The sequence below is a fragment of the Coregonus clupeaformis genome, chromosome 40 (assembly GCF_020615455.1).
Source record: "Coregonus clupeaformis isolate EN_2021a chromosome 40, ASM2061545v1, whole genome shotgun sequence".
Taxonomy (NCBI): domain Eukaryota; kingdom Metazoa; phylum Chordata; class Actinopteri; order Salmoniformes; family Salmonidae; genus Coregonus; species Coregonus clupeaformis.
Genome location: NC_059231.1, coordinates 3017826 through 3045273, shown reverse-complemented (window position 1 = coordinate 3045273; position 27448 = coordinate 3017826). Strand labels below are relative to the sequence as shown.

The window sequence follows — 27448 nt, the reverse complement described above, 5'->3', positions numbered from 1 at the left end:
AATCATGAAATCTGAAGATATTGTTGAGGAATTTCATCTTATGAACCTATTTTTTCTTTGTCTTATTTTTTTATAAGTGTTTTGTGAATCTGGGCCCTGACTCTAATAATTAGCTGGTTAATAAGCTGAATCAGGTTAGTTACAACTGGAGTTGCAGTGAAAACCTACAGGAGGGTAGCTCTCCAGGAACAGGGTTGGAGAGCCCAGCTCTAGTTCAATGGAAACTGATGCAACCCTAGCTAGAATATATGACCAGTGGTGACAGTGAGGTCCCTGTGTCATGAGATTTAAGGCTCTAATAAGTGCCATCCTGTAGAAATTGCAAATAAAATACTGTTTGATGAGCTAACTAAGTTAGCTAGCAAGATATACCAGTTATTAAAGAGGATGCTAGCTAGCTTTGCATGCATGGCAAGACCGGAAGTGAAAGCGTTGTCAAAGATTCTGGTAGACCATCTCTGGTGTTGTCAAAGTTACAACCAGGATGGACTATCCTATGGGATGCAAAAAAACGCAGGCACATACACAGATGCAGCTCTCATGCACTCCGATGATCTTGTATTAGCTGTAGTGTAGTTAAACAACAATACACATAATATTCACCTAGCTATGAGCGAGCATGTTGTAAACTAGCTAGATAGCGACCTAGATAGATAGTACTAACGTTAGCGAGATGTATCATCATCTCCATTAGCTATACATCTTGCTATCGCATGAAAAATGCATAACGCAAAATGTCTCTCAATACATTGCATATTAGTCTACAATTTATCTGATGCTCGTAGTTCTTGCACAGGAAAGAAGTGGAAAACGTTTTCAGGGACCTACCAGATCACAACAAACAGTGAACAGCGAGGGGGAGATAAAAATGTGAGTCCATTTTGATGGTTCAGGAGAAATCATTGTATACACACAGATCAAATTGATTTCAACTGTACTTGATAGTCCACTAGCTTGCTGCACTGGTGTAAAATTTCACTATTGAATATGGTTTGTATATTAACTTATCTGGGACATATTGGAGAACACTTATGGACCTCTTAGACACGTACATCTATGTATTTTCTCTGTAAACTGATTTGACAACTGATTTGTATTTCTGGGATGAGGTGGGGCTAACTAAATTATAAATGGAAATGGAAATACAGCATACTTTATGATATCAAATGGGGGGGGGGGGCATAGCTCAGGATTTTACCTGGTCCTCTCACACCAGCACAGTTGTGAAGACGGCACTCTTCTCCCTCTTCTCCCTCAGGAGGCTGAAGTGATTTGGCATGGCCCCTCAGATCCTTAGGAACTTTTACAGTTGCACCATCGAGAGCATACTGACTGGTTGTATCACTGTCTGGTATGGCACCTGCACCGACCTCGACCGGAAGGCCCTTCAGAGGGTGGTGCTGATGGCCCAGCGCATCACTGGGGAATAGCTCCCAGCCATCCAGGACGTACAGTGCCTTCAGAAAGTACTCCGACTTTTTCTAAATTTTGTTACATTACAGCCTTATTCTAAAATGGATTCTAAAAAAATAAAAAATCCTCACCAATCTACATACAATACCCCATAATGACAAAGTGAAAACAGGTTTTTAGAAATACAAAACAGAAATACCTTATTTACATAAGTATTCAGACCCTTTGCTATGAGACTCGAAATTGAGCTCAGGTGTATCCTGTTTCCATTGATCATCCTTGAGATGTTTCTACAACTTGATTGGGGTCCACCTGTGGTAAATTCAATTGATTGGACATGATTTGGAAAGGCACACACCTGTCTATATAAGGTCCCACAGTTGACAGTGCATGTCAGAGCAAAAACCAAGCCATGAGGTCGAAGGAATTGTCCGTAGAGCTCCAGGACAGGATTGTGTCGAGGAACAGATCTGGGGAAGGGTACCAAAAAAAATTCTGCAGCATTCACACACACACACTTTCAATGTCACTCTTACTCACATGCACACTCACATACACCCTCACTCATACACTCATTACTGACCCCACACACCTACACGCACACACACCCCCCCCCCACACACACACTTACGCTGCTGCTATAGTTATTATTGATTAGATGTATTAATAGCATTACACTGCTGTTCATTGATTATTGATGTCCATTACCATTAGTAGCTTATCTATTTATCATGGTACTGGTCACTATTACTCATGTTTACATGTATATATTACCATAAATAAATAATAAATAATTATATATTCCTGCTACCAGTCACTTTTCAGACCTGTTTACATGTATGTCCTACTACCAGTCACTTTTTATGTATAAACCCACTTCAACCACTCCAGTTCCCCTGCATATTGAATAAGGTACTGGCACTGACCTGGATATACTTGCATTCTCGTGTTTCTTCAGCTCATATCGTACTTCTTGTGTGTTTTTTAAAATGTATTTAAAATATATTTTCTATTATTATTACTATCACTGCGTTGTTGGGAAAGAGCTCTCAAGGTAAACATTTCACTGTACTGTTTTACATCATGCATCCTGTGCATGTTTGCGAATCAACTTCAAACTTTGAAACAGTTGCTGTTTAAACAATGCCTTTGAGATAAATAGCAGCTGCCACTCCCCCAACCCTTAACCCACATTTGAAAAAGTGAAATGGTGTATTGGAGTCGTCCACTTTAGTTCAGAAATTAGCCTGGGTTCTGTTCTTGCTCCAGCAGGTCCGAGGGGAGTTAGAGCCTCCTGACTCCAGTCCCAGAAAGCCTTAAGCCTGAGCATGTGTGTCTGATTTGCAGTTAATGACATGTGTCTGCACGAGACTCGTAAACTTGACTTTGGCCTTCAAACAAGGGTGGTCCCAAGACATTATCACCCAGTTGCCCGTGAAGTGAAATACCACAGTGAGCAAAACAAACAAAGACCTCTGATAGCCTCTTATGTGGCCGAAAATACTCGGTTTTGACAGTGAACATTAAAAAAAAAATAGCATATTGAAGTGCTCAAGGTTGCATTGTGTTTATTCTATAGAGAACATTTGCAGACATTATTTGCAGACGTTAACAACTGTCCATCTTTTTATTTTTTAAAACTATACAGGCATTTTTGCATTGCAGAATGTTTAGTGTTGGAGAAACTGTAGAGAGAAGGGATCCCTGTGTCCTCTTGTGTAGTACGTGCTAGAAGCTGGACCGTAGCGCTTTGTATACCTTACTCCTCAAAGCAGGCATTCCCTCTGGTCTCAGGTGCTGTGACTGTCTCCACTGATTCCTATCTCGGTAGGCTAATGATGTATGATGACTCACCTAGAAAACAGTGTGCTTCACTATGTTTATTAGTCATGTTTATGAGTTGCCTCGTCTTCCCTGCGTTCGGGCTGGAGTTTCAATACTGTAAGTGGCGCACCACTATTGCTCACTGGGTTTTGAAACGAATCATGTTTTTATTAGCATGTATCATACGCCCAACTCAAGAGGATGCCATGCTCTGGCAGGGCCTGCTAGCCAGGGTGACTGAAGTGATTCAGTCTTGGTTCATGTGGTTTTAAAAGTTGCTTATTTCTGTGTAAAAAAATGCTTCCATTGTTACATTCTTCAGGCTTCTTATGTAAGCTGTCTAAAGGTATGATGTGTCTGCTCTTTGTTGCCATTGTGAAGTAAAGTGTTGTCATCCAAAGATTGTTTACCTGGTATACACATTAATTTTTACGACAAAGTACATCATCTGTCAACAATAATGATTACAACCTGATTTCCTTCTACAGAGACCATTGTAATACTTTAGAATCAGCACAATAAATACCTATGGTCTAACTAACCATAATTATATTTTCTCCTTTCCCCTCAGTAAGAAAACTCCAGATGTGGTCAAGTCGAACCCATCCAAACGCCACCGGGATCGGCTGAACGGGGAGCTGGACAGGCTGACGGGCCTCCTACCATTCCCTGAGGATGTGCGCTCTCGCCTGGACAAACTCTCCGTGCTCCGCCTCGGCGTCGGCTACCTGAAGGTGAAGAGCTTCTTCAAAGGTGAGTTTCATATCAAGTACCAGTCAAGTACGAAATTAATCAACCAGACAATTAACAACTTATATGGCATCAAAGATCAGTGCAGTCTACGGATTACAAAGTAGTTAAGGAGAGTACTTGGTGAATAAATGGTGTCGTGTATGTCCTGTCAGTGTTAAAATAACCCAAAGAGAATAGAAAGATCCAGTAAGAAACTAAAGCCTCTTGAGGAAATGTTGTGTAGTAGACTACGGTATTTAGCAGAGCATCAGCTGACCCAGGACATGTAAACATAAACAATGACACTAGAAATCTCCAACACAGCATACACAGCAGTACCAGGCCTTCCTTTGGCTCTCAGATTCCAGCTAACCTACTATGGCATGCTAGGCCCTGATTCCAGCTAACTTACTATGGCATGCTAGGCCCTGATTCCAGCTAACCTACTATGGCACGCTAGGCCCTGATTCCAGCTAACCTACTATGGCATGCTAGGCCCTGATTCCAGCTAACCTACTATGGCACGCTAGGCCCTGATTCCAGCTAACTTACTATGGCACGCTAGGCCACTGATTCCAGCTAACTTACTATGGCACGCTAGGCCCTGATTCCAGCTAACTTACTATGGCACGCTAGGCCACTGATTCCAGCTAACTTACTATGGCACGCTAGGCCACTGATTCCAGCTAACTTACTATGGCACGCTAGGCCACTGATTCCAGCTAACTTACTATGGCACGCTAGGCCACTGATTCCAGCTAACTTACTATGGCACGCTAGGCCACTGATTCCAGCTAACTTACTATGGCACGCTAGGCCACTGATTCCAGCTAACTTACTATGGCACGCTAGGCCACTGATTCCAGCTAACTTACTATGGCATGCTAGGCCCTGATTCCAGCTAACTTACTATGGCACGCTAGGCCACTGATTCCAGCTAACTTACTATGGCACGCTAGGCCACTGATTCCAGCTAACTTACTATGGCATGCTAGGCCCTGATTCCAGCTAACTTACTATGGCACGCTAGGCCACTGATTCCAGCTAACTTACTATGGCACGCTAGGCCACTGATTCCAGCTAACCTACTATGGCACGCTAGGCCACTGATTCCAGCTAACCTACTATGGCATGCTAGGCCCTGATTCCAGCTAACCTACTATGTCACACTAGGCCCTGATCCCAGCTAATTCCCTGAACAGGGGCCATTTGTAAACACATTTGAATTTCCTTGTTCCGTTACTATTTTGATGTACTGTTGAAAGTCTGCACCCCCCCAGTGGGTTGGCAGCAGGACAGCCACAGAGCACGCTCCCCCCATGGGTTGGCAGCAGGATAGCAACCGAGCGCAGATATTAATAAATCAAAATGTTGATGCATCCGTAAAAATTAGCCCATGCCTGTCCCCGTCACTTTGGTTGTCTAACCTGGGTCTCCCAAATGTTCGGAGCCTCTGGGTCCATTTTTACTTTAAAATCAGACCACAACAAACTTGTCTCCAGTAATGCACTTGGTTAGTAGACAACATAATAGGATGCTTTTTATTATACTGTATAATTTAAATATATTACCGTACATCAGTGAATCTCTCTGATACGTCATGGCTGTGATAGGGAACATGGCGATTCCTGAACAGCTAATCAAATGGCTACCCCCTCTTTTACGCTGCTGCTACTCTCTGTTTATTATCTATGCATAGTCACTTTAACTCTACCCACATGTACATATTACCTCAATTACCTCGACTAACCTGTGCCCCCGCGCATTGACTCTGTACCGTTACCCCCTGTATATAGCCTCACTACTGTTATTTTACTGCTGCTCTTTAATTATTTTTTACTTATCTATTTTTTACTTAACAATTATTTTTCTTAAAACTGCATTGTTGGTTAAGCGCTTGTAAGTAAGCATTTCACTGTAAGGTCTACACCTGTTGTATTCTGCGCATGTGACAAATAAAATTTGATTCCAGGTAGAATCATTTTGGGTTCCACGTACAACCCTTTCCACAGAGGGTTCTACCTGGAACCAACACACACACACACACACACACACACACACACACACACACACACACACACACACACACACACACACACACACACACACACACACACACACACACACACACACACACACACACACACACACACACACACACTTTATCCTGTGACTAGGACCAAGACACTGACATAAACCAAATGTTTGGTTCTAAACTATACAGCACAATGTCCAGTGACTCATAACTTGACTCATCATTGAAAAACCAACTCCAACACCCTCAACATGTCAGCCATTAAGGGTTAACAGACATCAAAGCCGGAGCGTTGGCAGATGACTTGCTGAGTCAGTTATCTTGGCGCCTCTGGCACCGCCACCATATCCTCTCAGTCTCCAAGACCTTTTCCACTCTCAACCCTAGACGATGGTGTACATGGTCGGTTCTATCTGTACTAACAACAAATGGCTTATTTATTCACATTCTCAGTGAATCCTCAATAACTCAACCTCTACTGCCATAGGCACCGACACGAGGTGCTGAAGGGGGGCATTGGTTTACGAGCTGTTAGAAATAGTTATTTGAAGTCTATCCCTCTCTTCTCACACTGTACAGCACGAGGCTTTGCTGATGTTAAGAATGGATAGGCGTCGCTAGTGTTGAGCGAGCGCAGCTCAGCTCATCTTAAACCAGAGGAGATTACATTCCTAAAGATAGTTGATTATCTCCCACACAAGAGACAGTCACGCCAACAGGCTCATTCTCAGAGACGAGTTCTTATCTCACCTTTGCGTAGGGTAAGCGTGCGACTTGGTGATTCATACACGTCTAATCATGTCTAATTACACAGATGAGCTATGATGGATTGAAGTATGATTCTGGTCTGTTGAAGTGGATATACAGTGAGGGAAAAAAGTATTTGATCCCCTGCTGATTTTGTACGTTTGCCCACTGACAAAGAAATGATCAGTCTATAATTTTAATGGTAGGTTTATTTGAACAGTGAGAGACAGAATAACAACAACAAAAATCCAGAAAAACGCATGTCAAAAATGTTATAAATTGATTTGTATTTTAATGAGGGAAATAAGTATTTTGACCCCCTCTCTATCAGAAAGATTTCTGGCTCCCAGGTGTCTTACACAAGGCTGGAATGGGCTACAAGACCATCGCCAAGCAGCTTGGTGAGAAGGTGACAACAGTTGGTGCGATTATTCGCAAATGGAAGAAACACAAAATAACTGTCAATCTCCCTCAGCCTGGGGCTCCATGCAAGATCTCACCTCGTCGAGTTGCAATGATCATGAGAACGGTGAGGAATCAGCCCAGAACTACACGGGAGGATCTTGTCAATGATCTCAAGGCAGCTGGGACCATAGTCACCAAGAAAACAATTGGTAACACACTATGCCGTGAAGGACTGAAATCCTGCAGGGCCCTCAAGGTCCCCCTGCTCAAGAAAGCACATATACATGCCCGTCTGAGGTTTGCCAATGAACATCTGAATGATTCAGAGGAGAACTGGGTGAAAGTGTTGTGGTCAGATGAGACCAAAATCGAGCTCTTTGGCATCAACTCAACTTGCAGTGTTTGGAGGAGGAGGAATGCTGCCTATGACCCCAAGAACACCATCCCCACCGTCAAACATGGAGGTGGAAACATTATGCTTTGGGGGTGTTTTTCTGCTAAGGGGACAGGACAACTTCACCGCATCAAAGGGACGATGGACGGGGCCATGTACCGTCAAATCTTGGGTGAGAACCTCCTTCCCTCAGCCAGGGCATTGAAAATGGGTCGTGGATGGGTATTCCAGCATGACAATGACCCAAAACACACGGCCAAGGCAACAAAGGAGTGGCTCAAGAAGAAGCACATTAAGGTCCTGGAATGGCCTAGCCAGTCTCCAGACCTTAATCCCATAGAAAATCTGTGGAGGGAGCTGAAGGTTCGAGTTGCCAAACGCCGGCCTCGAAACCTTAATGACTTGGAGAAGATCTGCATAGAGGAGTGGGACAAAATCCCTCCTGAGATGTGTGCAAACCTGGTGGCCAACTACAAGAAACGTCTGACCTCTGTGATTGCCAACAAGGATTTTGCCACCAAGTACTAAGTCATGTTTTGCAGAGGGGTCAAATACTTATTTCCCTCATTAAAATGCAAATCAATTTATAACATTTTTGATATGCGTTTTTCTGGATTTTGTTGTTGTTATTCTGTCTCTCACTGTTCAAATAGAGAGATAAATCTCTGTCTCTCTCTCTCTGTCTCTCTGTCTCTCTGTCTCTGTCTCTGTCTCTCTCTCTCTGTCTCTCTCTCTCTCTCTCTCTCTCTCTCTCTCTCTCTCTCTCTCTCTGTATGTCTGTCTCTCTCTCTCTCTCTCTCTCTCTCTCGCTGTCTCTGTCTCTCTCTCGCTCTCTGTCTGTCTGTCTGTCTGTCTCTCTCTCTCTCTCTCTCTCTCTCTCTCTCTCTCTCTCTCTCTCTCTCTCTCTCTCTCTCTCTCTCTCTCTCTCTCTCTCTGTCTCTCTCTGTCTCTCTTTGTCTGTCTCTGTCTCTCTCTCTCTCTCTCTCTGTCTCTCTCTGTCTCTGTCTGTCTCTTTCTGTATGTCTCTGTCTCTGTCTCTCTCTCTCTCTCTCTCTCTCTCTCTCTCTCTCTCTGTCTGTCTCTTTCTGTATGTCTCTGTCTCTGTCTCTGTCTCTCTCTCTCTCTCTCTCTCTCTCTCTGTCTCTCTCTCTGTCTCTGTCTCTCTTTGTCTGTCTCCCTCTGTCTCTCTCTCTGTCTCTTTCTGTATGTCTCTGTCTCTCTCTCTCTCTCTCTCTCTCTCTCTCTCTCTCTCTCGTCTCTCTCTCTGTATGTCTCTGTCTCTCTCTCTCTCTCTCTCTCTGTCTGTATGTCTGTCTGTCTCTCTCTCTCTCTCTGTCTCTCTGTCTCTCTTTGTCTGTCTCTCTCTCTCTCTGTCTCTCTCTGTCTCTCTCTCTGTCTCTTTCTGTATGTCTCTGTCTCTCTCTCTCTCTCTCTCTCTCTCTCTCTCTCTCTCTCTCTCTCTCTCTCTCTCTCTCTCTCTCTCTCTCTCTCTCTCTCTCTCTGTCTCTCTCTCTGTATGTCTTATTTCCCTCATTAAAATGCAAATCAATTCATAACATTTTTTATATGCGTTTTTCTGGATTTTTTTGTTGTTATTCTGTCTCTCACTGTTCAAATAGAGAGTCAATTTGAGTAATGTTATTGTGTATTCAACATAATTACGCAGTTTTACGTTATTACGTAATGACGTCATCACGCAATGACATCACAACGTCATTTAGCAACTTTTAGCAACAAATCGACCTGCCTCTAGCAACTTCCCCTGAAAATTAGTTGTGTGAGGCTACTTCCCCATTATTATCATGTGTTGGAGGAACAGACAGATGGTGACACCGGAGCGATGCAGCATCATTCCTATACTGCCATGAGTGGCATGTTTACGGGCATACAGTACATGCCAATGTTACCCCTCACACTTTGAACCCTCCTATGGCATCCACATGTTGTGGACACGCTGCACCTGAAACCATGCACACCTGTCTCAGCCGCAGCCGGTTCAACGAGTTTACAGAGCATAGTGACCATGCCAATTTAGCCTTGCATGACATGGTGTTTTAAAGACCATGCTGATCAACTTTTCATCTGAGCTCAAAGGGCCTCGGTTGCATTGATGTTCATTCTTTATTTGATATGAGGGAACAATGGACGCAGGACAGTGGGTCATTTACACACTCGGCGATATCAGATTGCATCATCGCACATCACATTGTGTCTCATGGTCCCTACGGTAAAGTAACCAAAGAGCTTTGATATCATTCATTGGGATGTCGTTCATTGTCTTATGTTTTCGTCGGACGGGTTGAATTCCCAGAGACTGTGTTATTGTATTGTGTTATGTGGTGTAGTTGGATATCTCAAATGGGGGTCACAGAAGAGTATGGACCTAGAACACTAGATCCGTTTCCATTGTACGTTTTCTGGCGAAAACATTACACACGACACCATTATATAATATATTTATCTTATTCTCGCAGGACCATAGTAGTGAGGCATACATGTACTGGGTCATATTAACATCCAAGATCATATTTATCTATGTTCTTTGTTTTTATTGTCAAATCAACCAACTGTGTTGGTCCCCATGCCATTGGCTGAGTAGACGCACAACAACAAGTGTTCAAGTGCGCTGCATGGTTTCATAGGGCATTTGCCTTGGCAGCACTACAGATAGTCCTCTATAGGGCTCCCTCCAGTCAGCAGGACTACAGATAGTCCTCTATAGGGCTCCCTCCAGTCAGCAGCGCTACAGATAGTCCTCTATAGGGCTCCCTCCAGTCAGCAGCACTACAGATAGTCCTCTATAGGGCTACCTCGAGTCAGCAGGACTACAGATAGTCCTCTATAGGGCTCCCTCCAGTCAGCAGCACTACAGATAGTCCTCTATAGGGCTCCCTCCAGTCAGCAGGACTACAGATAGTCCTCTATAGGGCTCCCTCCAGTCAGCAGCGCTACAGATAGTCCTCTATAGGGCTCCCTCCAGTCAGCAGGGCTACAGATAGTCCTCTATAGGGCTCCCTCCAGTCAGCAGGACTACAGATAGTCCTCTATAGGGCTCCCTCCAGTCAGCAGGACTACAGATAGTCCTCTATAGGGCTCCCTCCAGTCAGCAGGACTACATATAGTCCTCTATAGGGCTCCATCCAGTCAGCAGCACTACAGATAGTCCTCTATAGGGCTCCCTCCAGTCAGCAGCACTACAGATAGTCCTCTATAGGGCTACCTCGAGTCAGCAGGACTACAGATAGTCCTCTATAGGGCTCCCTCCAGTCAGCAGGACTACAGATAGTCCTCTATAGGGCTCCCTCCAGTCAGCAGGACTACAGATAGTCCTCTATAGGGCTCCCTCCAGTCAGCAGGACTACAGATAGTCCTCTATAGGGCTCCCTCCAGTCAGCAGCACTACAGATAGTCCTCTATAGGGCTACCTCGAGTCAGCAGGACTACAGATAGTCCTCTATAGGGCTCCCTCCAGTCAGCAGGACTACAGATAGTCCTCTATAGGGCTCCCTCCAGTCAGCAGGACTACAGATAGTCCTCTATAGGGCTCCCTCCAGTCAGCAGGACTACAGATAGTCCTCTATAGGGCTCCATCCAGTCAGCAGCACTACAGATAGTCCTCTATAGGGCTCCCTCCAGTCAGCAGGACTACAGATAGTCCTCTATAGGGCTCCCTCGAGTCAGCAGGACTACAGATAGTCCTCTATAGGGCTCCCTCCAGTCAGCAGCACTACAGATAGTCCTCTATAGGGCTCCCTCCAGTCCGCAGGACTACAGATAGTCCTCTATAGTGCTCCATCCAGTCAGCAGCACTACAGATAGTCCTCTATAGGGCTCCCTCCAGTCCGCAGGACTACAGATAGTCCTCTATAGTGCTCCATCCAGTCAGCAGCACTACAGATAGTCCTCTATAGGGCTCCCTCCAGTCAGCAGGGCTACAGATAGTCCTCTATAGGGCTCCCTCCAGTCAGCAGCACTACAGATAGTCCTCTATAGGGCTCCATCCAGTCAGCAGGACTACAGATAGTCCTCCATAGGGCTCCCTCCAGTCAGCAGGACTACAGATAGTCCTCTATAGTGCTCCATCCAGTCAGCAGCACTACAGATAGTCCTCTATAGGGCTCCCTCCAGTCCGCAGGACTACAGATAGTCCTCTATAGTGCTCCATCCAGTCAGCAGCACTACAGATAGTCCTCTATAGGGCTCCCTCCAGTCAGCAGGACTACAGATAGTCCTCTATAGGGCTCCCTCCAGTCAGCAGCACTACAGATAGTCCTCTATAGGGCTCCCTCCAGTCAAAACAAACACAGTGCTCATGTGGGGATCTGATGATGGCGCCGGAGGGGATAGCTGCCATTCTACGGGTTCCTAACCAACTGTGCTATTTTGTTTGTTTGTTCGCATTGTTTGTAACTCATTTTGTACATAATGTTGCTGCTACCGTGAGCTGCCCAGTGACGCGAGCCTACCAGATGAGCCAAATGCCTTTTATGCTCGCTTCGAGGCAAGCAACACTGAAGCATGCATGAGAGCACCAGCTGTTCCTGACGACTGTGTGATCACGCTCTCCGTAGCCGATGTGAGCAAAACCTTTAAACAGGTCAACATTCACAAAGCCACGGGGCCAGATGGATTACCAGGACGTGTACTCAAAGCATGCGCGGACCAACTGGCAAGTGTCTTCATTTACATTTTCAACCACTCCCTGACCGAGTCTGTAATACCTACATGTTTCAAACAGACCACCCAAGAAAGCGAAGGTAACCTGCCTAAATGATTACCGCGCCGTAGCCCTCACGCCGGTAGCCATGAAGTGCTTTGAAAGGCTGGTCATGGCTCACATCAACACCATCATCCCAGAAACCCTAGACCCACTCCAATTCGCATATAGCCCCAACAGATCCACAGATGGCGCAATCTCAATCGCACTCCACACTGCCCTTTCCCACCTGGACAAAAAAGAACACCTATGTGAGAATGCTGTTCATTGACTACAGCTCAGCGTTCAACACCATAGTGCCCACAAAGCTCATCACTAAACTAAGGACCCTGGGACTAAACACCTCCTGGACTTCCTGACGGGCCGCCCCCAGGTGGTAAGGGTAGGCAACAACACATCTGCCACGCTGATCCTCAACACTGGGGCCCCTCAGGGGTGCCTGATTAGTCCCCTTCTGTAGTCCCTGTTCACCCACGACTGCGTGGCCAAGCACGACTCCAACACCATCATTAAGTTTGCTGATGACACAACAGCGGTAGGCCTGATCACTGACAACGATGAGACACCCTATAGGGAGGAGGTCAGAGACCTGGCAGTGTGGTGCCAGGACAACAACCTCTCCCTCAATGTGAGCAAGACAAAGGAGCTGATCATGGACTATAGGAACAGGAGGGCCAAACAGGCCCCCATTAACATTGACGTGGCTGAGTCGAGAGTTTCAAGTTCCTTGGTGTCCACATCACCAACAAACTATCATGGTCCGAACACACCAAGACAGTTGTGAAGAGGGCACGACAACACCTTTTCCCCTTCAGGAGACTGAAAAGATTTGGCATAGGTCCCCAGATCCTCAAAATGTTATACAGCTGCACCATCGAGAGCATCCTGACTGCCTGGCATGGAAACTGCTCGGCATCTGACCGTAAGGCACTACAGAGGGTAGTGCATCCTGACATCAGGGACCTATATACTAGGCGGTGTCAGAGGAAGGCCCAATATATTGTCAAAGACTCCAGTCACCCAAGTCATAGACTGTTCTCTCTGCTACCGCACGGCAAGCGGTACCGGAGCACCAAGTCTAGGACCAAAAGGCTCCTTAACAGCTTCTACCCCCAAGCCATAAGACTGCTGAACAATTAATCAAATGGCCACCCGGACTATTTACATTAAGGGCTTGTAAGTAAACATTTCACGGTAAGGTTGTATTCGGCGCATGTGACAAATAAAATGTGATTTGATTTGATGAAGATCCTGTAAACTGTTTGGGAGGGAAATGGCAGAAGAAGAAATACAGATATTTGGGGGATGTTAGTCACATTTAAAGAGCTGTTTATAAAAGTTTGATGTGTGTACGTTCCTTTTTCCTGATATGGCCTAAACTGATTTGAAAACAACGTGTGTCTTGGCATTGTAGCTCGACTTCATGAGAAATCACTAGATATTTTGGAACTCTCGTAGGACATTCTCCTGGCGACACATTGTGTGTCACTGTAAAATAGCGTAGAAAATAATGTTCAAGTTCATTGTAAACATCCTCTGTATGTCTGTTTGCCCTTATAGCTGGTTTGTTGATGTCATATCTCTCGCTGTAAATGTAGTTGTCTTAGGAATGTCCACAACACACCCACATAGACATCTGCTCACACATACACACACTGAAACCGACCAATCCAACAAGGTGATGGTGTAACAGAAGAACACACGGCACAAACTCACAAAACACATAACCACTGGAGAAAGGGGTAAAAAACCCTAAAGGCCTGCTACTTGGGAGGCAAGAGCCTGTGACCTCTAAAGGCCTGCTACTTGGTAGGCAAGAGCCTGTGACCTCTAAAGCGCTTCTACTTGGGAGGCAAGAGCCTGTGACCTCTAAAGCGCTTCTACTTGGGAGGCAAGAGCCTGTGACCTCTAAAGGCCTGCTACTTGGGAGGCAAGAGCCTGTGACCTCTAAAGGCCTGCTACTTGGGAGGCAAGAGCCTGTGACCTCTAAAGGACTGCTACTTGGTAGAGGCAAGAGCCTGTGACCTCTAAAGGCCTGCTACTTGGTAGAGGCAAGAGCCTGTGACCTCTAAAGGCCTGCTACTTGGTAGAGGCAAGAGCCTGTGACCTCTAAAGGCCTGCTACTTGGTAGAGGCAAGAGACTTTGTTTTGGAGAGGTCTTGTCGTTTGTTATTGAATCATGATTAACTGATCATCAGTCCAAGCTGATTTGTGTAAAACTATTTAAACCCAGTGTAATTCACCTGTCAACCCAATATCAACATTTCCGTGAGAGGCCATTTTACTGAAGTGACAGGTTAGATTTTTATTGCCTGTTGGCTCTCACTCCGTTACTAGCCTTTCAGTATAGCGTGGGAACGCATCGTTTTAATGATGTTTTCATTTCTACTAACCGAATTTGGTGTACGGCTTGTGTTCTGGTCCCACTGCTGACACCATACCCCCCTTTTCTGCCTTATTTTGGATCCAAAGAACATTAGACGTTGGAACATGCACACCATTCTGCCCAGGACACAGGCATTAAGATTGGTCCTTTTAAATGGCAACCCTTTTACAGCTGCCAAAAACAATCCAGTTTGATTAAAGTATAACCTGGGTAACTAACGTACAGTAAGAAAGGGCATAGTTTATGATTAGTAATTGTTTGTTGGAAGGTTGACCTGAGGGAGGCAGGTGGTGGTCAAACCTTTAGTAGATCCACTGCTGTTTTCTTCCTTCACCCTCTCACTGCTGTTGTCCTCCTTCACCCTCTCACTGCTATTGTCTTCCTTCACCCTCTCACTGCTGTTGTCCTCCTTCACCCTCTCACTGCTGTTGTCTTCCTTCACCCTCTCACTGCTGTTGTCCTTCCTTTACCCTCTCACTGCTGTTGTCTTCCTTCACCCTCTCACTGCTGTTGTCCTCCTTCACCCTCTCACTGCTGTTGTCCTCCTTCACCCTCTCACTGCTGTTGTCTTCCTTCACCCTCTCACTGCTGTTGTCTTCCTTCACCCTCTCACTGCTGTTGTCCTCCTTCACCCTCTCACTGCTGTTGTCTTCCTTCACCCTCTCACTGCTGTTGTCCTTCCTTCACCCTCTCACTGCTGTTGTCCTCCTTCACCCTCTCACTGCTGTTGTCCTTCTTCACCCTCTCACTGCTGTTGTCCTGCTTCACCCTCTCACTGCTGTTGTCCTCCTTCACCCTCTCACTGCTGTTGTCCTCCTTCACCCTCTCACTGCTGTTGTCCTGCTTCACCATCTCATTGTCTGCCTGTGTATTGTTTTTAGCTCCTTCCAGGCTGGCCTGCTACCATGGTTTATACTCTGACATTTAACAACTTCCACAGAGGATCACTCTGTTTTTTAAAAGTGATAATCAACAGACTATGACCCAATTCAGAGCTTCATAGAGAATTGTCAGGCAATGAGAAACATGGAGGATGCATTAGTCTCTCTGTGAGTCATATCTCTCAGGGCATTGAAGAATTGTGAAATATCAACAACAAAATACAAGCCAGGAAAGATGACACCAGTTCCCCCTCCTTTAGAACAGCAAAGAATTCAGAAGAAAACAAACAACATTTTCTGACGCTAACAAGCATAATATAACAATAAGGAGTGCCTGTTTTGGGAGAAGGGTATTATTTTGTCTGATGTGGCTGTGGGGTGCTGTGGAGGTCGCAGAGGTAGTGTAGCGGTTAAGAGCATTGGGCCAGAAGCCTCTGCCGAGTCCCCAACAACCGGATGTTCCGGTTTTCATGGGAAATGGAAAACGGGCCTGTGACCTGACTTCCGCTTTTGGATGTTAACAAGGCAACACTCCATCTTAGCTCCTCCTCCACATTTACTGGATTGGTTGAACCGTGCTGAAGAGAACCTCCCCCCGACAGATTTTTTCTTCTTCTGGTGAAGACCAGTTTATGCCTGCTACGTAAGGTTATTGGCCCAGTAACCGAAAGGTCGCTGGTTTGAATCCCCAAGCTGACTAGGTGAAAAATCTGTCTCTGCCCTTGAGCAGGGCACTTAACCCTAATTGCTCCTGTAAGTTGCTCTGGATAAGAGCATCTGCTAAATTCTCTCTGAAAGGGAAGGTCACAAAAGGAATATAAACCACCAATACTACTCACACTCTATCAATCATAATAGCCTCCACTTTTACTCAACCCCATCACAACCCAACACTATCTGATCTGAGAGGCTAATTGTAGACAGGACATATAGGCCAATTTCAATGTGTTTTTTTGTCTTCAAACTATTCCCGTATGTCCTGGCACAATGGGCTCCTTCTCCCAGCTTTGATGAACTGCCTGGAAGGTGATACAGATCAGTATGGCAGTATGATATCTAGAGGACACCAGGCACAGACTCCATGCACACGTGAGGCAGGGAAACTGCTACTCGGTTTAGTTAGTTTGGGTTGCCAGATCATAATCACTTTTGCCAAGGAGGAAGATTCCTATCCTTTGCCCCCATCCCACAATATCTGTGAATAGACATAGAGAATAACTCAAATTGTTCAATGCATCTTTCATATTGAGTTATGAATGGTGCCTAAACACTGTTTTATTTACCTAGGTGAACCCCTCATCCAGGTTGGCTTAGTTGACTTTCATGTGCAGTTCTCCATAATGCAGTGCTTCTAACAAGTTATGAAAACAGATTGACAACATTTCTTCGACAGCCAAATTTTACCTGACAACCAATTACATTTTTGCTTTATAGCAAAGCAATTTCCCAATCTCCAAAATACCTGGACTATACTGCACTGTGATAAGAAAAGGCAGAAGATGTTCCCTTTCCCTACGGTCATAACAGGAAGTAACAGAAGATGTTTCCTGTCCCACCTGTCATAACAGGAAGTAACAGAAGATGTTACCTTCCCTCCGGTCATAACAGGAAGTAACAGAATATGTTTCCATTCCCTCCGGTCATAACAGGAAGTAACAGGAACATTAATCAAGTGAGTGACTGAGGGATGGCCCTATGGGGCAGCTGGCTTACACCATTGGTCTCTCTGTGTTGTTATACCCGCCCCTTCCTGCACATCTGCGTGAGAATAGAGATCTGTGTACTAGATCTGCTAGAACTAAATGTTTTCAAATCAAGATAATATTCCCCTTTGCATAGCTGGCATGCTTTCATTCCTCTCCCTCTTTCTGGTGCTGTGACCCCCCCCCCACCACCCCCCCACCCCCCCCACCCCCCAGCCCCTTTCTCTCTCTATGACAACATCTTGCACTTTCCTTTATACTCATTAACTCACTTTCTTGCACGATCTGACTTTCATCTGACCGTCAACTGCATTAAACATTTTCTCTATTATTCTCTGTTTTAGAGCTCCTTTCAGTCTTTTAAGAGCTGGTACTCAGTCTCTCTTTCTGGCTAGCACAGTCTCTCTTTCTGGCTAGCACAGTCTCTCTTTCTGGCTAGCACGGTCTCTGTTTCTGGCTAGCACAGTCTCTCTTTCTGGCTAGCACGGTCTCTGTTTCTGGCTAGCACAGTCTCTCTTTCTGGCTAGCACAGTCTCTCTTTCTGGCTAGCACAGTCTCTCTTTCTGGCTAGCACGGTCTCTGTTTCTGGCTAGCACAGTCTCTCTTTCTGGCTAGCACGTTCTCTCTTTCATAAATCTACTCTCTTATCTCGGAGGTCCAGATTTAAGTATGAATTCAGTGTATTCAGGCAATACTATGCACTACATTGATGGTCTATCAAGTCATGTCTTTCATGTACATAATATACTGCAGACAGAGCTCTCCTAAAGCCAACCTAGCTGTATTACCACCCCCTCTTTCAGTTAATTACATACTGTTGAAAAGATGTCACCTTCTTTAAAGGCTATACCAGTTCCTCCTACTCTGAATGAAAGGGAGTCACTCCTCTTGCCTGGAGTGAATCACATGGAGGAAACATCAAACATCAAAAGCTTGTTCTACAGTTCTAGAATCCTCTAATGGTGGTTGTGACAGACAGAGGAGGCCACAGTGTGCTGCTGGTTAAGGCCCTCTCAGAGCGGTGTCGGGTTTCATAGCCAGGCACACTGAAAAACACTGTCATGGACAATCAGCCATGGTAGAACAGGGTCAAAACATCCTCCTATTCTCTCTAGCCAAACGTCATTGGGTGGATGAAGATATCAGATATACTCATTAAACATTTTGATTAAAATCAGAGACTTCTGCTGTAAGTTTTAGTAACACTTGTAGGGCAGTAAGGGATATTAATTTGTTAGCTATTCTACAGTACGGTAGTGTCAAGCTGCTGCCAAACCTTTTAACTTTAATCATGTATTTGCTTACTGTTATTTAAACTGAATCACCTGGCTGTACGCATTAATGTATGCTGACAGGAATCAACCAGGGGCTGTGAATTGAGGTGTATGCAAAGTAAACATATAATTACTTGGCTGTGAACAGACGTCTTGTTGGTTTACCTAGTAGATAATGCAGGCCTTATGTAGGCTCATTCAGGCCCTGTGAAAAGCCTCTGTCTACAAATCAGCTGTGGCTTTTGTTCAAAGTTTTCATGAGCAAATTGATTCAAGCTTGTCTTTGTTTTTTGCTCATCTGTGATCGTAAAAGAGAATGCAGGTATTATGGATAAGCAGCTGACTGTGTGCAGGATAAGAGTCCTATCAGTAATCAATGCATGTCTTTTACAGATGTAGGATCTTCATTTTGGGCCAGTTTGCTACAGCAGGAAAATAATCCTGCAGCAACAGGAAATGTGAATTATTATGTGGATTATAATTCATGGAAAATGTATGCACTCACTAACTGTAAGTCACTCTGGATAAGAGCGTCTGCTAAATGACTAAAATGTAAAATGTAATGGACATTTGTGTAGGGGTTGATACATTTTTCATAAGGGAAAATCAAGTCGAAGTGGAAATTACGAACTTCAGAAGCCTTTTTAAACCTCAAATACACTACAAGTTTTAAATGTCCTGGACAGTTCTCCTGCAACAGGGTGGTCAAATTAAGATCATACATCTGTACATGTATTTGTAGTACATTACTTTGTAATGACTGCTGAACTGAGAAAGAACAAATACAGAGAGAACAATGTAGAGGTTGTGAGGTTCTGGAACTATCTGGATGACCACCAGACTTCTTTGCAGTGTTCATTTGAGACCACACAAAATTATGCTTGCAAAAACAGTCCAGCCGATCTGGCAGTGTTGGTTGTTGATTGTGTTAAACCTTGGGTCTGTTCCAAAATACAAGTTTTCTCATTGCAAGCATATAGCAGCCTACACTCAGACACACACACACCCTCCTCACGCATGGGCCCCTAGGGCTTTTGTAAGCAAAACCGACAAGAGCTCATCCCTTATCTGAGCAGCCGCCACAGGAAAATCCCAGGATGTGGCCTCTCCCCAGCCCATCCATCCACTCTAGTCACGCAATGCTTTTAGGGGGGACCCACACCCCCCTGCCTACCTCCTCTTGGCAAGCGCTTACACAGTACACACACACACACACACACACACACACACACACACACACACACACACACACACACACATAGGTGAATGTAAACACGCTCACACAAAGTCATGCACATCTAGAAACAGACATTAACTAGCACACACACACGCTGCTCAGGCTCAAGTCTCTGAACAAACTTCCAGGCAAAAAAGCAGTGCGTCAAACGACCAAACAGACAAAACATTAGACCTCATGAAAAACACACCACTCTACCTACTGTGTAGCCCTACCAACTCTCGCTCACAGACAGGCACACTCTCCAAAACACACACTGCAAGACAGGCCAATCCAAGCCAAAATCTGGACCATCCAAAACACACACTGCAAGACAGGCCAATCCAAGCCAAAATCTGGACCATCCAAAACACACACTGCAAGACAGGCCAATCCAAGCCAAAATCTGGACCATCCAAAACACACACTGCAAGACAGGCCAATCCAAGCCAAAATCTGGACCATCCAAAACACACACTGCAAGACAGGCCAATCCAAGCCAAAATCTGGACCATCCAAAACACACACTGCAAGACAGGCCAATCCAAGCCAAAATCTGGACCATCCAAAACACACACTGCAAGACAGGCCAATCCAAGCCAAAATCTGGACCATCCAAAACACACACTGCAAGACAGGCCAATCAAAAGTATTTGATCCCCTGATGATTTTGTACGTTAGCCCACTGACAAAGAAATGATCAGTCTATAATTTTAATGGTAGGTTTATTTGAACAGTGAGATACAGAATAACAACAAAAAAATCTAGAAAAACGCATGTCAAAAATGTTATAAATTGATTTGCATTTTAATGAGGGAAATAAGTATTTGACCCCCTCTCAATCAGAAAGATTTCTGGCTCCCAGGTGTCTTTTATACAGGTAACGAGCTGAGATTAGGAGCACACTCTTAAAGGGAGTGCTCCTAATCTCAGTTTGTTACCTGTATAAAAGACACCTGTCCACAGAAGCAATCAATCAATCAGATTCCAAACTCTCCACCATGGCCAAGACCAAAGAGCTCTCCAAGGATGTCACGGACAAGATTGTAGACCTACACAAGGCTGGAATGGGCTACAAGACCATCGCCAAGCAGCTTGGTGGGAAGGTGACAACAGTTGGTGCGATTATTCGCAAATGGAAGAAACACAAAATAACTGTCAATCTCCCTCGGCCTGGGGCTCCATGCAAGATCTCACCTCGTGGAGTTGCAATGATCATGAGAACGGTGAGGAATCAGCCCAGAACTACACGGGAGGATCTTGTCAATGATCTCAAGGCAGCTGGGACCATAGTCACCAAGAAAACAATTGGTAACACACTACGCCGTGAAGGACTGAAATCCTGCAGCGCCCCGCAAGGTCCCCCTGCTCAAGAAAGCACATATACAGGGCCGTCTGAAGTTTGCCAATGAACATCTGAATGATTCAGAGGAGAACTGGGTGAAAGTGTTGTGGTCAGATGAGACCAAAATCGAGCTCTTTGGCATCAACTCAACTCGCCATGTTTGGAGGAGGAGGAATGCTGCCTATGACCCCAAGAACACCTTCCCCACCGTCAAACATGGAGGTGGAAACATTATGCTTTGGGGGTGTTTTTCTGCTAAGGGGACAGGACAACTTCACCGCATCAAAGGGACGATTGACGGGGACATGTACCATCAAATCTTGGGTGAGAACCTCCTTCCCTCAGCCAGGGCATTGAAAATGGGTCGTGGATGGGTATTCCAGCATGACAATGACCCAAAACAATGTATGTATGTGTGTGTATATATATGTGTATGTGTATGTATGTACACTACCGTTCAAAAGTTTGGGGTCACTTAGAAATGTCCTTGTTTTCAAAAGAAAAGCAATTTTTTGGTCCATTCAAATAAAATAAAAAAATCAGAAATACAGTGTATACATTGTTAATGTTGTAAATGGCTATTGTAGCTGGAAACGGCTGATTTTTAATGGAATATCTACATAGGCGTACAGAGGCCCATTATCAGCAACCATCAGTCCTGTGTTCCAAAGGCACGTTGTATTTGCTAATCCAAGTTTATCATTTAAAAAGGCTAATTGATCATTACAAAACCCTTGTGCAATTATGTTAGCACAGCTGAAAACGGTTGTGCTGATTAAAGAACAAATAAAACTGGCCATCTTGAGACTAGTTGAGTATCTGGTGAATCAGCAATTGTGGGTTCGATTACAGGCTCAAAATGGCCAGAAACAAAGAACTTTCTTCTGAAACTCGTCAGTCTATTCTTGTTCTGAGAAACTAAGGCTATTCCATGCGAGAAATTGCCAAGAAACTGAAGATCTCGTACAACACTGTGTACTACTCCCTTCACAGAACAGCGCAAACTGGCTCTAACCAGAATAGAAAGAGGAGTGGGAGGACCCGGTGCACAACTGAGCAAGAGGACAAATACATTAGTGTCTAGTTTGAGAAACAGGCACCTCACAGGTCCTCAACTGGCAGCTTCATTAAATAGTCAAAAAACACCAGTCTCAACGTCAACAGTGAAGAGGCGTCTCCGGGATGCTGACCTTCTAGGCAGAGTTGCAAAGAAAAAGCCATATCTCAGACTGGCCAATAAAAATAAAAGATTAAGATGGGCAGTCTGAGATATGTTTTTTTCTTTGCAACTCTGCCTAGAAGGTCAGCATTCCGGAGTCGCCTGTTCACTGTTGACGTTGAGACTGGTGTTTTGCGGGTACTATTTAATGAAACTGCCAGTTGTTTTTACTCTGGTTTTCTTTCCAACTGGTGTTCTGTGTTCTGTGTTCTGTGTTCTATGTTCTGTGTTCTATGTTCTGTGTTCTTTATTTTGTTCTGTGGAGTGTACGGCTTAAAGTGGTCCTATGGACAGATACTCCAATCTTCGCTGTGGAGCTTTGCAGCTCCTTCAGGGTTATCTTTGGTCTCTTTGTTGCCTCTCTGATTAATGCCCTCCTTGCCTGGTCCGTGAGTTTTGGTGGGCGGCCCTCTCTTGGCAGGTGTGTTGTGGTGCCATATTCTTTCCATTTTTTTTATAATGGATTTAATGGTGCTCCGTGGGATGTTCAAAGTTTCAGATATTTCTTTATAACCCAACCCTGATCTGTACTTCTCCACAACTTTGTCCCTGACCTGTTTGGAGAGCTCCTTGGTCTTCATGTTGCCGCTTGCTTGGTGGTGCCCCTTGCTTAGTGGTGTTTCAGAATCTGGGGCCTTTCAGAACAGGTGTATACAGTGGGGGAAAAAAAGTATTTAGTCAGCCACCAATTGTGCAAGGTCTCCCACTTAAAAAGATGAGAGAGGCCTGTAATTTTCATCATAGGTACACGTCAACGATGACAGACAAAATGAGAAAAAAAAATCCAGAAAATCACATTGTAGGATTTTTAATGAATTTATTTGCAAATTATGGTGGAAATAAGTAAAGTTAACAAAAGTTTCTCAATACTTTGTTATATACCCTTTGTTGGCAATGACACAGGTCAAACGTTTTCTGTAAGTCTTCACAAGGTTTTCACACACTGTTGCTGGTATTTTGGCCCATTCCTCCATGCAGATCTCCTCTAGACCAGTGATGTTTTGGGGCTGTCGCTGGGCAACACGGACTTTCAACTCCCTCCAAAGATTTTCTATGGGGTTGAGATCTGGAGACTGGCTAGGCCACTCCAGGACCTTGAAATGCTTCTTACGAAGCCACTCCTTCGTTGCCCGGGCGGTGTGTTTGGGATCATTGTCATGATGAAAGACCCAGCCACGTTTCATCTTCAATGCCCTTGCTGATGGAAGGAGGTTTTCACTCAAAATCTCACGATACATGGCCCCATTCATTCTTTCCTTTACACGGATCAGTCGTCCTGGTCCCTTTGCAGAAAAACAGCCCCAAAGCATGATGTTTCCACCCCCATTCTTCACAGTAGGTATGGTGTTCTCTGGATGCAACTCAGCATTCTTTGTCCTCCAAACACGACGAGTTGAGTTTTTACCAAAAAGTTATATTTTGGTTTCATCTGACCATATGACATTCTCCCAATCCTCTTCTGGATCATCCAAATGCACTCTAGCAAACTTCAGACGGGCCTGGACATGTACTGGCTTAAGCAGGGGGACACGTCTGGCACTGCAGGATTTGAGTCCCTGGCGGCGTAGTGTGTTACTGATGGTAGGATTTGTTACTTTGGTCCCAGCTCTCTGCAGGTCATTCACTAGGTCCCCCCGTGTGGTTCTGGGATTTTGCTCACCGTTCTTGTGATCATTTTGACCCCACGGGGTGAGATTTTGCGTGGAGCCCCAGATCGAGGGAGATTATCAGTGGTCTTGTATGTCTTCCATTTCCTAATAATTGCTCCCACAGTTGATTTCTTCAAACCAAGCTGCTTACCTATTGCAGATTCAGTCTTCCCAGCCTGGTGCAGGTCTACAATTTTGTTTCTGGTGTCCTTTGACAGCTCTTTGGTCTTGGCCATAGTGGAGTTTGGAGTGTGACTGTTTGAGGTTGTGGACAGGTGTCTTTTATACTGATAACAATTTCAAACAGGTGCCATTAATACAGGTAACGAGTGGAGGGCAGAGGAGCCTCTTAAAGAAGAAGTTACATGTCTGTGAGAGCCAGAAATCTTGCTTGTTTGTAGGTGACCAAATACTTATTTTCCACCATAATTTGCAAATAAATTCATAAAAGATCCTACAATGTGATTTTCTGGGAAAAAATTTGTCTGTCATAGTTGACGTGTACCTATGATGAAAATTACAGGCCTGTCTCATCTTTTTAAGTGGGAGAACTTGAACAATTGGTGGCTGACTAAATACTTTTTTTCCCCACTGTATATACTGAGATCATGTGATGGATCATACACTTAGGTTGCACACAGGTGGACTTTATTCATCTAATTATGTGACTTCCGAAGGTAATTGGTTGCACCAGATCTTATTTAGGGGCTTCATAGTGAAGGGGGTGAATACATATGCACACACCACATTTCCGTTATTTATTATTTCGAATTTTTTGAAACAAGTTATTTTTTTCATTCCACTTCACCAATTTGGACTCAATTTAAATTTCAAAAATCAATTTAAATTCCAGGTGGTAATGCAACAAAATAGGAAAAAACGCCAAGGGAATGAATACTTTTGCAAGGCACTGTATATACGATCCAAGCAGAGCTCCCTAGTGGGTGGATGTTAAGATCAATCGGAGGAGCCCTAAATATGACTGGAAAATATTACAAGTTGGAACCACAATTTTTTCTCTCTCATTTTCTTTCAAACAATAACATGAACTGACAAATTGGACCGACAGCTTTCACCGCATTATACCACAGTTGGGCGTTCAAATAACAACGATTGACAATGAGGCGAGTTTCAGTGGTCTACCATCTTGCTGAGAGCTTTTCAACTTGCTGATGGGGCGCTTCACTCACATTAGCAAAGGTGGCATCTTTCTCTCTCTCTCATAAATCTCACAGCCAAAGCAAACAGACAAGCTAAATGCCAGTAGGCAAGCCTGGCACAGACGGTCTCTCTCTCTTCTCCATAAATGCCAGGCGCTGTGTTCAGTAATAACAAAGTTACACACTCCCTGCTGCTTCTCGCCCCAGGCGTTATGTGTGCCATTAACAACATAAGCAGTGGGATCTCAGCCTTCCTTTTACAACTGGGGCTGTGCCAAAAAAACGTCTGTTGTAATCCCTTCACTGGAAGTGGTTGTCTAAACAGGCTTTGTAGCTCTTTGGCTATGTCACACAGTGTTCCAGGTAAAGACCAGTGGCGTCCTGTCACTCCCATTTCACATCACCTGTCAATCAACCTCGTCGGTTGGTTGTTTAAATGAAAAGTGATTACCGTTTCAAGAGGGGTACACTCTGTCTGGATAATCCCCTAGAATGTTAGTCGATGTGTACCCACTGATAAACACTGCTACAGTCTGAGACTCCTCAAATAGTATGGGAAAAAGATGGCATAGAACGTCGTAGACACCTTTCATAAAAGTGATCTGAGACATTTGTCTATAAAAGTTTTAATTCTACACAATAAAAAAATACATTAAAGTTTATTTGTCTAATATTTGACTTGGATTATACGATACCACCCAATATCCACAGGTGGAGTAGCTTTTGATTTTCCCCTTGCTAGAAGCGCTTCCAACATTTCACTCCAGTGGAAAGCTTTTCTTTCAGGATTAAATGTAAAACTGCAGCCAGACCGCTGATCATGTCAAGAAACCCTTAATGTCTTTTTTAAAACAAAAACAAATGGCATATTTGGGCTGTTTAGTTCTCTTTCTTCTGGAAGTCTGCCCAGGTAGAGTAGGGCAAAGCCAGTGAATGGTCATCCCAAGAATCTAAAAACTATTTACCACACAGTCAGTCACACACATCGTACCATTTTCATTGTCACGTAAACAAATCCACATACTATAGTTTTTTAACGCATATTTAACCCCTTGCAAACAATGATATACAGTTTAATGTGTTGGTATTTTTCCTTTAGGGAAACTGATGGGTTTTCTTTTCATGACAGAGTTGTTTCTTCAATCCTCTCTGAAAAGAATAATGCCTGGTTCGCCTGGTTGTGTTTTGATGTTGTCTAAAGACGAACGCTTTCACACAGAGAGAGTATTCACCACTATAATCATTACAACTGCTAGCCTCTATGTAAACATGTGAAAACCAGATCTGTTTGGCAATCTTGGGAATACCCTCTCTACAGTTTATTACTGTAGGTTCTCTTTTTAATTGCGTAGTATAAACGTTGTTTGTAAAGGGTTAAATGTTTTACCAGAAGCAAGTCAACATAACTGTGAAGCCCCAGAAATATGAGCAGTTGTTTTTTAGCAAAGCAGATGCTTCACAGTTCCATTTATATAATGGAAAACGATTTTCGTGGAATTGGATTCATTCAAATCAAGTTTAGTATTTCAGTGATGAGTTGTGCTTTGATCTGATATGGATCAAATATCTGATATTAAACTCATCAGTCTGGCCTTGTCTTTGAAATGGGATGCTTTGCCTATAATGTCCACAAGCAAGCTGCAGTAAAACCATGAGCTGTTTTGTCTTGCATCAATATTGCACAGTTCATAAAGCCTGTTACGAAAAATGCATCATTCATATTGGGAGGCATCCTCTTTAAAGCAGTGTCCATCTGTTTTTCAGTGAAAACATGGCAAATTGACTTGTTCAACCAAAAGATCAGGATATTTTGAACAAGGAGTTACACACTAAACATGAATAGCCCGTGTTGTTGGTATGAACTGGCATCCAACATTGTAATTTAGGGGAAAGCAGAAAAACTAGATTTAGTCGGTGGTAGGGCTTCAAACCCATTGAGTGAGAGCAGAACCATCTCTCATGACGTAATCTTACACATGCCAGTTGTTTTCACTCAGCGTCTCCTAATCCCACTCTGTTTGGCTGTGGTACAGGGACGGGGACAGGGATGGGACGGGGACAGGGATGGGATGAAGAAATACACTACAGGGACGGAAGAGCAATACTAGACAGGAATGATTGTGTCCTGTAGAATCACGTAAGCCTTGTCTTAGAGACAAACTCTGTGTTTCTGTCCAGGAGAGGACGGGACACAGATAGGGTTGTGTGGAGGATCAATGAGTAATGACAGAGTAGAGAAGAGTAAGACAGGAAGAGAAGGACAGGAAGAGAAGGACAGAACAGGCCATGAGAGAGAGGGATGATTGGCAGACGAGTGAAGCAGGTATGAAAGGGGAAAGGAAGCCAGT

General features: G+C 44.3%; 1 protein-coding gene across 1 annotated transcript in view; it reads left to right on the top strand.

Annotated features, from left to right (window-relative positions):
- The window catches only part of LOC121554973 (aryl hydrocarbon receptor-like), a 64768-nt gene that overhangs the window by 14908 nt on the left and 22412 nt on the right, over positions 1 to 27448 (top strand). The window contains exon 2 of the mRNA XM_041868709.1: positions 3809 to 3990. Within this exon, the coding sequence (XP_041724643.1) occupies positions 3809 to 3990 (182 nt within the window). The remainder of the gene's footprint in view (positions 1 to 3808; positions 3991 to 27448) is intronic.